At 52.4% G+C, this 12,810-nt stretch overlaps 4 protein-coding genes across 6 annotated transcripts in view; 3 read left to right on the plus strand and 1 right to left on the minus strand.

The window, feature by feature from the left end:
* The window catches only part of LOC113214793 (uncharacterized), a 14,515-nt gene extending 12,906 nt beyond the window's left edge, over positions 1 to 1,609 (minus strand). The window contains exons 1-3 of one of the 2 annotated variants that reach the window (XM_026434270.2): positions 1,501 to 1,609; positions 829 to 957; positions 239 to 510 (exon numbers count right to left, since the gene is read on the minus strand). In XM_026434270.2, the coding sequence (XP_026290055.2) occupies positions 239 to 510; positions 829 to 912 (356 nt within the window). In that variant the 5' untranslated portion in view covers positions 913 to 957; positions 1,501 to 1,609. Of the gene's footprint in view, positions 1 to 238; positions 511 to 828; positions 958 to 1,083; positions 1,230 to 1,500 lie in introns of those variants that run through there. The other variant, XM_026434269.2, reaches the window with a different exon arrangement.
* Positions 1,535 to 4,529, plus strand: LOC113214794 (uncharacterized). Of its 2 annotated transcripts, none has more exons than XM_026434273.2 (6): positions 1,535 to 1,680; positions 2,059 to 2,273; positions 2,367 to 2,443; positions 2,519 to 2,843; positions 2,925 to 3,227; positions 3,550 to 4,529. In XM_026434273.2, exons 2-6 carry the CDS (start codon positions 2,142 to 2,144, stop codon positions 4,081 to 4,083), a joined length of 1,371 nt encoding a protein of 456 aa, XP_026290058.2. In that variant the 5' UTR covers positions 1,535 to 1,680; positions 2,059 to 2,141; the 3' UTR covers positions 4,084 to 4,529. The 2 variants fall into 2 exon arrangements, with proteins under 2 accessions (XP_026290058.2, XP_026290056.2); XM_026434271.2 differs by having other exon boundaries at positions 1,541 to 1,680; positions 2,018 to 2,273.
* A 2,956-nt stretch (positions 4,530 to 7,485) lies between these two features.
* On the plus strand, positions 7,486 to 9,497 carry LOC113214784 (zinc finger protein 658B-like). The gene is made up of 2 exons (XM_026434256.2): positions 7,486 to 7,606; positions 7,704 to 9,497. Exon 2 carries the CDS (start codon positions 7,743 to 7,745, stop codon positions 9,447 to 9,449), a length of 1,707 nt encoding a protein of 568 aa, XP_026290041.2. The 5' UTR covers positions 7,486 to 7,606; positions 7,704 to 7,742; the 3' UTR covers positions 9,450 to 9,497.
* A 476-nt stretch (positions 9,498 to 9,973) lies between these two features.
* Positions 9,974 to 12,810, plus strand: part of LOC113211301 (zinc finger protein ZFP2-like) — a 5,626-nt gene continuing 2,789 nt past the window's right edge. Inside the window, exon 1 of the mRNA XM_052277702.1 lies at positions 9,974 to 9,983. Within this exon, the coding sequence (XP_052133662.1) occupies positions 9,974 to 9,983 (10 nt within the window). The remainder of the gene's footprint in view (positions 9,984 to 12,810) is intronic.

Below are 12,810 nucleotides of genomic sequence, written 5' to 3' on the forward strand. Positions count from 1 at the left end.
GGGGGGGGCATCTGTCGGCTCAATCTATCCGCTTTAAAGCTACGCGGCTTGAGCTACAAAAGCTCTGTACCAGGTGGCTGATTAACCCCGCTCACTTGTAGTTGTGATGAACCGCCTGCACGCGTGCGGGCGGGTTGCCTACTCACTCGGCCCGTAAGGCGCTGTTATAGGTAGATAACGAGGGCTTCAACGAAGCAAGTACTTAAACTCTCGTTGACAAGATTCCGCATCCTTTTACCTGGAAGAGCGAATGGAATTCACTTCTGAGGCGTGTGTGTAAGGAGCCAAGTAAACATACAATCGGTCTACTGGCGGCGCCACTCGCAAGAGGCTCAGGAGTCCCTCGACGTTGTCAAACTCTGCGCTTCCTTTCAAGTCCTTCCACAGCGACGGGTGCGATCTGGTGAGCGCGGCCAACCGGGGGCTCGCCCGCCCTGCGGCGCCCAGGTCCTTGGCGTGCAGGTGGGAGAGGACCTGCAGCAGATCCTGGTCGCGCAGCGAGAGGAGCGTCTGCGGGCAGAACCGTGGGTGTCTCAGCGAGAAGTGGACGTGGAATCGACATCGAAAAGATCTCGTATCCATAACTTGGATTGAGGCCGAACGGATTCGTGAAGGCCCGCGGACAAACGTAATATGAAAACGACCACCAAAAAGAGGACAGTTTTCCGGCGTGCATTAAATATGGAACAACGTGCATAATCGAATTTTGGACTTCTGTGATGTGAGGCTAGGGCTAGGGGTGCACAACACCATTACTAGACGCATTGTTGGTCGCGGTTAATACGTAGAGTAGGCTTAAGTTCAGACGGAGTGCAAAGTTTGACTTACCATTTTGTCGAGTAAATCCTTCATGGGAGCCGGAGCCGGTAGGAGCGCCGACATCGTCGCCTTTTTCCGTGACCTAGTCAGCATCAGTGCAGGTTTCTCTTTATACGAGGTGGCAGCTGGTTGACCTTCCTGTGGGAGGTTAACAAAGCGACGAGTAACCTAAATTCCAAGTTATAACGCGGAGACCAATAGAAATGGGCAGGAATGGATTTCCCCGCAAAGGAAAACGTGACAGCTCCAGCTTTAAGCACCTACCGGTGAGAAAAAAAGGTCTGCTGAGTTAACTTAAATAATTGAATTCCAATTAGGAAATTAGCTTATCGTCGCACTCTTTTCGAAATTTCGGCTTCGGCTGCCTGAGTGCCAACCTAAGGATAAATCAGTCTTGCCAACATTCTATTCTTTCTTTGAAACGAATCTATGTTTAGCGAAATTAAACTGCATTTATATGTGATTGTGAGGAGCTGAAGGTGTTGTTCAATCAGTATACAAGCCAACGGAGAAAGAAGAATAGCGGGTAAAACACAGAGGCTGCTCACTAGTCGAGCCTACCTTCACACCCCCGCCCTCCGCATTGCTCATTCTCGCCTCGCGATTATCGCATCGGCAGCATCGCAGCGCTGTCCATGTATAATCTCTAGCAGATTCAACTATATTCAATATTCAACTGACTTCTTAACGCTGAGTGTGAAGTGTGAAGCCAACACAGTGACGGCGACGCCAGGAGCGGTTTTGGCGGTGTTAGATTTCGCGACGCTGTTGTGTTGTGAGCTGAGCGAGTCAGCCTGAGCAAGCAGCACGTTGAGGTTAAGACGTCCAGCAGGTCAGCCATCGCCCTCGCCCGACAAACGAGTGAGTAGACTGGCATCTCTGGCCATCTGCATGATCTGTCGCGCAGTTGAATGTTTGTTGTGGTCCGTGGCGGCCATCTTGGAACTTCTTCTTGTTCTTCTAACCGTTAAAATCACTCATTAATGCGCTTCAATGCGCTTAAAAATGCACATAAAAGTTGATTCAATGGTGACGCTTTCCAAGCGCATCACAACATTTAGTGCGCATTACGTGCATTTAATGCGCTACCTAGCCTATGCGTTCACCTTTTATGTATGTGCATTTCTATGCGCACTGAAGCGCTTTAATGCATTGGCGCTTCTGCAATGGTGAGGTGCGGTGTCCTTTGTATTGCCAGGAGCTTGTGTGATTGTTGGTGATAAAGCGATATCGGTAAAGGGTCAGCTCTGCAGTTACGGGCTCCCACCAGGCACCACTACTACATCAGCGCTAGGCGCTAGGCTCAGCTCATCAGCCTGGCCATGGAGTGCAACCTTTGCGCCGAGCTCTTCGACGGCGCCGAGCGGCTGCCCAAGGTGCTGCCGTGCGGGCACACGGCCTGCTTGCAGTGCCTGCGGCGGCTGCCCGACAGGGGCTGCCCGACGTGCCGACGGGTGAGGACCTTCGTCGGCGTCCTGTGTCATGCGCAGCCCACGCATCCCTGCCCTCCACTCATTCTGACCAAGTTCTGACCTTGCCCATCTCAGGACTTCCACGGGCCCACGGAGGAACTCCCTTCAAACTTCTTCTTGCTGCAGTTGCTGCAGGGAGCCAGACTGCACAGGTGAGCTCCCACGCGTGCATCCGGTCACGGAGTTGGAGTGTCCGAGAGCCTCATGCTTTGACTTGTGCCCCACAGTACTCCCCGCGCCTGGTGCTCGGACTGCCGCGCCGCCGCCACGCCCCGCTGCTGGGAGGAGCACGACGTCCTGCCCGTCAGGAGAGCCTTGAGGCGCCACCTGCAGGGCGCGATGCCGCAGGCCGCCGAGCAGCTCCAGGGCCTTCAGGACCAGTTCCCGGACGAGGAGGCCCTGCCCGCCCTCACCCTGCTGACCGGTGGCCAGTCCTGGGACGTGACGCTGCGGGGCGGGGGCCGCCAGCTGACGGGCACCCTGCGCAACGCGGAGGAGCCCCTCACCAAGGCCCTGTGTCTCCTGCTGGCGTCGAGGGCAGCCCTCACTGAGGTAGTATGACACGTTGTCGGGGTACACTACAAATGTTCAGAGACCCGTGGACCTCCTTCTAATCATTCAGTGGCTGTACAGGACCGAGCTGAGGACACTCCACTTGCAGCTGCGCCTCTATCATCTGCAGTCGCGCCCCTACCACCTGCAGCTGCGCCCGTACCACCTGCAGCCGCGCCTCTACCACTTGCAGCTGCGCCTCTACCACCTGCAGCCACGCCTCTACCACTTGCAGCCGGGCCTCTACCACCTGCAGCTGCGGGACGCGCCGCACCTACCGAGTCGCAGCCCCCGAGGCAACAGGATGTGCCGCTTATCAGCAGGAAAGGACCCGACGCCCTGCAACAGGAGGAGAGAGCCGCCGACGTGCCGGACGCGCGAGGGGTGAGTGGCAAAGCTCGCCGAAAGTGACCGACCGACATTGAGAGAGATGAGGTGAGAGGCGAGGGAAGGGGACAGCAGAGGGGGCACCCCTCTCCACATCTCACGTTGCACGCGGCCAGCGCTGACTGAGCACAGTCAGTGTCGGTCGGTCACTTTCTGCGATTTTGGAGACCTCTAGAGTGAAGGTCGGTTCCTGCGTGCATTGGACAGTTGCGCCCGGTTGCGCCTGTGAACCGTTAACCCGTTATCATGACTGCGGACGGGAGAGGCGCCCGGCCGGCTCGTGTCCGCCCACCCTGAGAGTGACTCTGTTCTGTTACAGGCGCGGCTGGTCGCTGTGGCCTTCAACATCGACCTCCAGCTGCTGCAGCTCGTCGCGCCCACTGTGGAGGTGCTGAGTCTGTACTCCCCCCGCGGGGCCCACCTGCGCGCCGCGCACTCCCTGCCGCGGCTGAGGAGGCTGTACGTGTGGTGTGGTGATAGGGCCCTGGACGTGCAGCCCCCCGTGCTGCCCGCGCTCCCGCCGGGACACGCCGGCCTGCAGTGGCTTAGTGTCCGGGGCCTGCCCCGCGCCACGACCCAGTCCCTGCTGCGGGCCCACGCCCACTCGCTGGAGGAACTGACCCTGACGGTGGGCACGCCGGGGGACAAGGACTGGCCCTGGAGCTGCTGCGACCTGCACTCTCTGCTGAAGCAGTGCGGCCTGCGGGCGCTGTGGAGGATCGTGCTGCGGCGCGGGAAGAAAACTCACCGCAAAACCCCATGCAACGAGCAGCGCGACCGGCTGCGGCGGGTGCTGCCCAGGACCGAGGTGCTGTGCAGCTCGTGTGACGGAGTGGAAGATGAAGACGCCTAGACGCGGCGATCAGCAAGCGCATCCCGCACCCCTGTGGCCGAGAGAACTTGAGCAGCAGGGTCAGCAGACCGCTGGTGCACGGGGCTTGTTCCACTGCCAGAGGGACAGCGGCAGAAAGGTCCAGGCGCGTCCCGGTGACTCTAAGTGGTGAGGTGAGTGTGGTTCAACGGGCGGTTGCCGGCATTCGTATCCCTCATTCTCATCTAAACTAGATGATGAAGTGAGATGGAAAATAAAAATGTTGGATTTCGTCGAACTCTGTTGATCAGAATTGTGTGCATTGCTGCTCCTTGCCCTTTATAATTTAATGTACAATGAAGAGAATAGTGAGAGGCTCGCAAGCTATGTGAGAAGGGAGTTAAAATTGTTTGAGTCACCACGTTATAAATTAAAACTAGGATGTCACTAGTTGTTTGAAAAAATCCAATAAATTACCTTAATTGAAATGGTTTAATGGTTCATTTCCTTTTAAACAAGACGATAGTGACAATTTTACAAGAAATGCAGATAAGAGACTAAATTGATACACAGCAGACACAATCTTACACGCTAAGCAAAGAAGATTGCAGATTACATAAAAAATACAAGGAAAATACAGAATACAATTATAATACCGATATAACAAACACATGAAAGCATGAGGTTACCAGGCATTTAATAGCAAAACATGAGCATCACCGATTAAAGTAGAGGCTCAAATTAAATAAGGTCTTGGTGTTGTTTTGCTTGTTAAGAGTAATGTGTTGCATGTTTTCCACAAGTTTCATTTCTAATTTACTATTTTGAAAGAAACACAGTTGCTTGGTCTTAAGGCTTACAAAATGGATTGTGTGCGGAGTTCTTTTGAAAGTAGCACTCTGTAATATGGTTGCAAACTATATTCTTTGTAACATTGCAAAGAATTTGCGAGATTTGTAATGCAAATGATCAGTGTGTATTGCAAAGAAATTCTTTGCAAGCTGTCAGAATCCTTGCAAACAATGTGTTTGCATTTCAAAGAAATAGTTTGAAAGATTGCCATGAACTAGTTTGTATTACAACGCTTCCAAATTCTTAGAAAGCTGAAAAAGAAAATCGTTTGTAATACGAATCTTTTCTTGGCAAGCATTTTGCAGTGCAATAAGTACAAACGACTTTGAAGATAACTAATATATTAATGCAATATGAGGCTGTATGGTGGTTTTATAACTAGACATTTACTGTCTGTGGTATTTCTGTTTCGATGTTTTTGCTGACCAAGAGGGACTGGTGGCTGGGCTAGAGCCCAAGCCGGAGCCCCTGCGGACGAGCAGATACTGGGCCGCAAGGCACCCGCGCTTAACGGGGCGGCCTACCATGCAGGCGCTGAGGCACGGGCGGCGGGGAGCTGCTGCGCGAGCTGCATGGCCAGCTGCAGCTGCTCCACAGCTCCACCAGTAGGGTAAGCTCATCGCCCGCCGCACCCCGCCGCACGTGCTGCTCCAGGGCCTCCTCCAGTTGACACAGCTGCGACTGAGAGGCGCTACGATGATGTGCAATACAGGCCCAGACTCACAATCTCAAGACGCGTTTAGTCATGTTTGTACAAATCCCGAGACAAATCCGTAGCACCTCTCATTCGTTCACCAATCGCGTGACGTACGGACACCCCTGTCTGGAATTGCCCTAAGATGTTGTCGGGCAGGTCATCAGGGTCAACTGGCAGGTCGTGTAAGAAAATATGAAGCACAACCCCGGTAGCGCCGCATTTGGTAATTCGCATTAAACTGCGAATCAAAGGTCACACATTCGTTCCGCATTTTATGCGCAAGAAGAATAGCGGGTAGAACATAAAGGTTCCTGGCGAGAGTGGCGGCGTTGTAGGCCACCCCCACACTGGCGGCTGAGCACGGCGGGGTGCGCATATCTCGCGGGACGAGTGGGGGAGGCAGAGGTGACTGTGGAGTTGGAGCTCTTTATTCGTGAATGCGGATGCGTGCGTGTTTTACGGTAGGTTGTCTTATGTCGGCGAACGAGCTTCTCCGTCGGCCAGGGTGAGTCGGGAGCGCGCACTGTATCCGGCGGCGCCACGACACAGTCCCTGCTGCAGGCGCTTAGGAAAGTCCAGAAAGCATAAAAGGGGGGGGGGGCAGTGCTGTAGGTTGCCTACCAACCGGGGCATTTAGATTATGCAATCAATGTGACACTAAAATGTTAACTAAATGAATGGACTTTTATTGTTAGTGATTAAAAATTGTAATAGAAATTAGGCTTTTTTATACATGTTTCTGGTCGTCGGGCTTTCAATCGGCTTGCCGGGGGCGGTAAGTCGTCCTTCAACCAATTTCTTTGCTCGTATCATTGGAAAATTCTGGGGAGACCAGGCCCCTGGGTCAAAAGCTTGGGGGAAGGGGGGGGGGCTCGACCCCCGCCCAGCCCCCGCGGCTCAATGCTGCTACGAGCGCGCGGCCACTCGCTGGAGACGCTGGTGCTGCGCAAGGTGCTGCGCATGAGCTCAACTAGGAGCTTGGGCTGCGCGGGTGGCCAGACAGCGGCCGCTACCTCTGCTCGCTGCGGAAGTGCTGGATAGGAATGGGCACCTTTATACAGTCCACTTCGAACCGGTTCGATCACTAGAGTGACGGCTACTGCTCGGGACCGATGTTCTGAGCGACAGGTGTGACCACGAGAGAAGGGCGCCTTTCTCTCGTGGTTAGCCCGCACCAAAAAAATATTTTTTACCGAACGGTGCATTTTTTGATAGATTATGTTCATGGAAGACCGCTGGCAATATTTGAGCGTCGTGCGATAGCGTTAAGCCGGTGCGCACGGGGCTTTTCTACTCATGTCGGAAAAAAGCCGTGCGGGCTTCGGCACCTGTTTTGCCTCGCTTCTCAGCAGTGGGGCGACCGATTTACGAATTTCAAAGCTCAAACGGGACGTTTTGAGGTCTAGATTACTTCCTGCACCAGGACTAACCCGTACCCCATCCTCTCAAGCGTACCTAGTCAAAAATATGCGCGACTGGGCAGACCGACAAAACTGTGGGTGAAATGCTTGCATGCTGTTCGGGTTTGCGCGGTAGTTCGCCCCTTCGTTAGGACTATACGTGGGCCAAAGGGTTTCCACCGGAAGTTCCTATAAGTAACAGCAAAATTGTAAAAAGGCAGGAGTCGTCTGGATCGAAATCACACTCCGTCCGTGCGACTGCGTGGATGGCGCTTGACTACTCTCTTCCGACTAGCGATAGCGGGATAGCGAGCGACTAGCACTAGCGCGTGGCGTACGAGCGGCGAGGAGGGGGAGGGGCGGGCACAGCGGAAGCGGAGGGGGGGGGGGGAATCACCAACTGCACTTGCGCCTCATCGGTCGGCAACCGGCAACGGGGGCTGCTGCCGCTCTGGCTCTGCGACACGGGACATGGGTCAGTCTGTCAGAGTCAGAGTCAGGCGCACGGTGGTCAGGCGTCAGTCCAGTCAGGTCAGCTGCTCGTCTTTGTGTGGCGAGGTGCGAAGCCGTCTGGCGGGTCAACGAGGGCGAGCTCGTCCCCCGGAGGAGTACCAGGGTACGTACTACGAATGCCGCCATCTGCAGCCGGACAGTGGCCGATATGGGAGAGTTCAGCGTTGCAGATTTAGTCATTTCTTGCTTCTTTTCACCAGGGGCCAACGAGGACACAAGGACGACACGCAGCCGCCACGATGGAGCGCGCGGAAGACGAGGCCTTCGAGTGTGAAGTGTGCGGCAAGGCGTTCCCGGACGGCGGCAACCTGCGCCGTCACCTCCGAACACACACGGGAGAGAAGCCCTTCGAGTGCCCAGTGTGCGGCAAGAAATTTGCGCGGAGGGGAAACGTTCAGACTCACCTGCGTATCCACACAGGAGAAAAGCCCTTCGAGTGCTCAGTGTGCGATGCGAAGTTCACGCAAAGCGGAGATCTGCAAAAACACGTCCGGATCCACACGGGAGAGAAGCCGTTCGAGTGCAACGAGTGCGACAAAACGTTTGCGGTGAACTATTCACTTCGAATACATCTCAGAACGCACACGGGCGAGAGGCCTTTTGAGTGTAACTTGTGCGAAAAGAAGTTCGCAACGAGTAGTGCCCTGCATTCGCATCTGCGGGTGCACACGGGAGAAAAGCCACACCAGTGCAAAGTTTGCGAAAAGAAATTTGCACAATCTAAACAATTAAAAAGTCATGTTCGCTGCCATACAGGCGAGAAGCCTTTTGAATGCAGTCTGTGCAATAAGAAATTTGGAACAAGTAAAAGATTGCGACTTCATCTGCGGACCCACACAGGAGAGAAGTCCTTCGAGTGTGCCGAGTGCAACAAGACATTTTCGTGCTGGTCAGCTTTGCGTTCACATAGCCGCACCCACACAGGAGAGAAGCCCTATCACTGTAAAGAGTGCAGTAAAGCATTTGCGCACAGTGCAAGTCTGCTGACGCATAGCCGAACGCACATCGGAGAGAAGCCACATGCGTGTACCTTGTGCGAAAGGAAATTTTCACGAAGTGACCATCTCCAAGTGCATTATCGAACTCACACTGGAGAGAGGCCCTTCGAATGCACGGTCTGCGGTAAGAAATTTGCACATGATGTCACTCTTCTAATTCATCTCAAGTCGCACACGGAAGAGAAGCCTTTAAAGTGTACGTTCTGCGACAAGAAGTTTGCGCATTCTAGTGGTTTGCGTGCTCACCTTCGTGTGCACACGGGAGAACAGCATTATAAATATGAGTGCTCTGTATGCAACAAGAAGTGTCAGACCAGTTCGAATCTTCGTGCACACATCCGCACACACACGGGAGAAAAGCCCTTCGAGTGCGGTGTGTGCAACAAGAAATTTAGGGAAAGTGGAAAACTTAAAACTCATCTCCGAACCCACACGGGCGAGAAGCCGTTCGAGTGCGTCGTGTGCAACAAGAAGTTTTCGCAAAGCAGTCATTTGCGCACACATCGGCGAACGCACACGGGAGAGAGGCCTTACGAGTGCACCGAGTGCGACAAAAAGTTTCCGGAGCCTGGCGCTCTAGCTGTGCACCTCCGCACCCACACCGGAGAGAAGCCCTTCGAGTGCAGCGTGTGCAGCAAGAGATTCAGGCAACAGCCGCATCTCTACATGCATCTCCAGACCCATACCGGAGAGAAGGAGTACGAGTGCACGGAGTGCGAAGTGAAGTGTGTGAACGCCAGCAATTTGCGGGCACATCTCCGAACTCACACGGGAGAGAAGCCTTTCGAGTGCGCCGTGTGCCGCAAGAAGTTTGCACAGAGTTGTTCGCTGAGTCGGCACCTCCGGACCCACACTGGGGAGAAGCCGTACAAGTGCACCGAGTGCGGCAAGACATTCGCGGACCCGAGTACTAACATGATGGACCACCTTCGGAGGCATTCGTTATAGTTGTCGGGCTGTGGTTCGTGGCGCGCTCTAAAATGTGTCTATATTTATTTTTAGCAGTGTTTATTGTACGATTAAACTGTATTTAGCATTTTTGAATGATTAAACTTCTACTTCAACTAACAGGCGCGTCTTCTGCATTAGAGTGAGCAGGGAGCGAGTCAGTTGTCAACCTACACTGCGAAAAACCCATCCCCCTCGCGCTGCTTTGAATTTGTTTTCTTTTTTGGCGGGTGAACGTCGTCTTGGCGCGCCCCTTTGGCAACCCACCTCGCTCCGTCGGCCACCCCGGGGGCATCCCCAGCCCTCCGGGCGAGGGTCCCGGCCCGGCCCGGGGGATCTCCGACTCCGACACAACCACGGTCACGGTGGAGCACGGTGGAGAGATATCTCCCTCCACCGTGGCTGAGCAACACGGCGCGAGCGGGGCGTGTTAGAGTTACGGGCGCCCAGCTTTAAATTCCATATGGAATTCCTGTTAATTTCCAGATGGATCTCGTTTTTCCATATGGAATCTCGTTTCCACAATGGAATTTGGTATGGAATAATTTTCCGATATGGATTTGGAAAATTCCACTATGGAACTTGATATGGAATATTTTCCACTGTGGATTTGTGATTTTCCACTATGGATTACTGATTTTCCACTATGGAATATTTTCCATTATGGTCGGCTGCATTTTTTCCACTATGGATTTGCAAATTAAATCATAACTTTTTAACTAAGTGGAACACAGGAATTCTGACTGAAGCACTGCGAATAATACGTCGAAATGTTCACTCTTTGATTGAAAAGTAAAAATCACGATTCTCAACTTGGCTGTATCTTCGTAACAAGTTGTCGAATCGAAAATCTGACCACATATTTGGCGGTTTTAGCGAGAGTTTACATGGGCTCTGTGTCCTTTCACGTTAACAAGCAGCTTGGTGATTGATGCTTCTCCATGCTGGTTTCACAATCCAGATGGATTTCACTATCCATATGGATTTATGTTACATATGGAAAATTTTCCACAGCAGGAATATCCATAGTACAAAAGTCCACTCTGGAAAGTGTTCCAAATTACATCTGGAATATAATCCATATGGAAATTCAACAAAATCCAGACAGGCATTTTCCATACTAGAAATCCATATGGAATTCAAAGCTGGGCGGCTGCGTGACCTGGCCGTAGATTGACCGCGACACCACAGTAACCGTCCTCAGGTACGATCCTTGCGGTAAGGTAGCTCACCCCCTTCCCCCACCTACCAGCTGCTGGCTCATAGGCACCACGCACTTCTGAAGTTGGTCTAGGAAGGGGGGTTACTGCAAAATATCCAGTTTTTACGAGAAACAAAAGTACTGTTTTACGTGGTTTAAAAATAACAGCGCTGTCGATCTATCCTCCACTCCACTTCTTTATCTAATTTATATTCTGCCATAACGAGGAGTCGAACTGCAGCAAATATCTACACATGATCAAAGCATTGAAAGGGGATTAATTTGAGAACTTTTTCTAGTACAATTTAGAGGCGGAGGGGTTTAATTTAACTTTACTCATTTTTATTCGTTCATAAATTGTTGCGCAAGATAATTTGCAGTACCGCGATTGCAGAACACACGCCAGCGGACAGCGGACTTTGTACCAGGTGGCTGATTCACACCGCGCACTGTTGTAGTTATACTGTACCACATGCACGCGTGCAGGCGGGCCTACTCGCACGAGCATAAGGAGCCGTGCGCAGCGAGCATAGGCAAACCCGCCCGCACGCGTAAATGCGGTACAGTATAACTAGAAAAGTGTGCGGCGTGAATCAACTACCTGGTACATTGAATCGGCATAGTGTAACATTGAAACTGGGGTTACTCGTAGGTTCACACAGTGCATGTGTGGTCGTTTCAGATCTCTCTTCTTCATTCCTGCACGCTGAGCTAAGAAATGTCGACATAGTAAACATAAAATCTAAATTACTCTATTTTCCTCTACAGGTATTTCTGACGGATACTATCGCCATGCTGACACAACGTGATGTTTGCGGCAAGAAAGCTGCGAATATCGCCATCCACATGAGAACCCACACGGAAGAAAAGCCTTTCGAGTGCAATGTGTGCAACAAGAAATTTGCAACGAATAGCAAACGGGAAGTGCATCTCAGGATCCACACAGAGGAGGAGCCTTTTGCCTGCACTTTGTGTGATAAGAAATTTTCGCAAAGTGGTCATCTGATCGACCACAGCCGGACCCACACCGGCCCAGGTAGCAGAGCTGCATAAAATGTGCATTTTGTGTTCAATCTAAAAAGCGCCTAAAACGCGTGTAGGCGCCTAATATGCACTTACATGCGCTCAAAATGCGGACATATATAATGCGGTTTGAATGCAGTTTTCTTCGTTTTGCTACCTGGGGGAGAGAAGCCTTACGGGTGCACCGAGTGCGACAAGAAGTTCATAGATACTGGCGCTCTAGCTGTTCACCTCCGCACCCACACTGGAGAAAAGCCCTTCGAGTGCACCGAGTGCCGCAGGGGGTTCAAGACAAGTACAGGGTTGCGCTCACATCTCCAGATCCATGCCGTAGAGAGGAAGTACTAGTACGAGTGCACGGAGTGCGACGTGAAGTGTTTGAGACCCAGCGCTCTGCGGAGACATTGTTCGAACTCACACGGGAGAAAAGCCTAACGTGGGCACGGAGTGAGGCAAGACATTAGCGGACCCAAGCGAAATGATGGCTCACTTTCGAAGGCATTTGTTTTAGATGCCGGGCCGTGGTTTGTAGCGCGCTCTTAAAACATGTGTATAAAATATTGACATTTGTTTTGGCAGTGTTTATTGTAAGATTACATTGTATTCTAACAATTTAAATGATTAAACTTATTCTCAAACCAGTAGATACGCGTTTTGCTTGAGAGAGAGACCGACGGAAAAAAAGAGAGATTTTGTAAACACATACATTTTTATGTTGTCTTGTTTTTACGGGAGATTTTTAGTTTGCGCTAGAAGCTGCAGCCTAATTATTAGCGTCGCACGGTTCTCTGACTGATTTTCCAGATTAGCTTAGGGCTTCACGACGCCACTTCAGGCCCGGATGACGTGTATTTCGACCCGGGTAAGAAAAAGGGGGGGTGGTGCAATAAGGGTGCAAGTCGAACCCGTTGCAATTGCGTCGAGCCCTTCCGTCGGGTGTGCCCTGCGAGAACGTCTACTCCAAGAGCACCAGGAAAAGGAACGGTCTGCCCGATGGAAGGACTCGCGGGCGTCGACGGGGGCCTCGGAACTTTGGGGAGCGGTGGACGGCCTGCCCGGCCGACTGCATGGGGGGAAACGGCGGAGAGGGGAGGGGGAGGGGATGGTGAACCCTCTGGACCGCGGCACATTTATTGT

Source organism: Frankliniella occidentalis, unplaced genomic scaffold, assembly GCF_000697945.3.
Source record: "Frankliniella occidentalis isolate FOCC.00 unplaced genomic scaffold, Focc_3.1 Scaffold11, whole genome shotgun sequence".
Taxonomy (NCBI): Eukaryota; Metazoa; Arthropoda; class Insecta; order Thysanoptera; family Thripidae; genus Frankliniella; species Frankliniella occidentalis.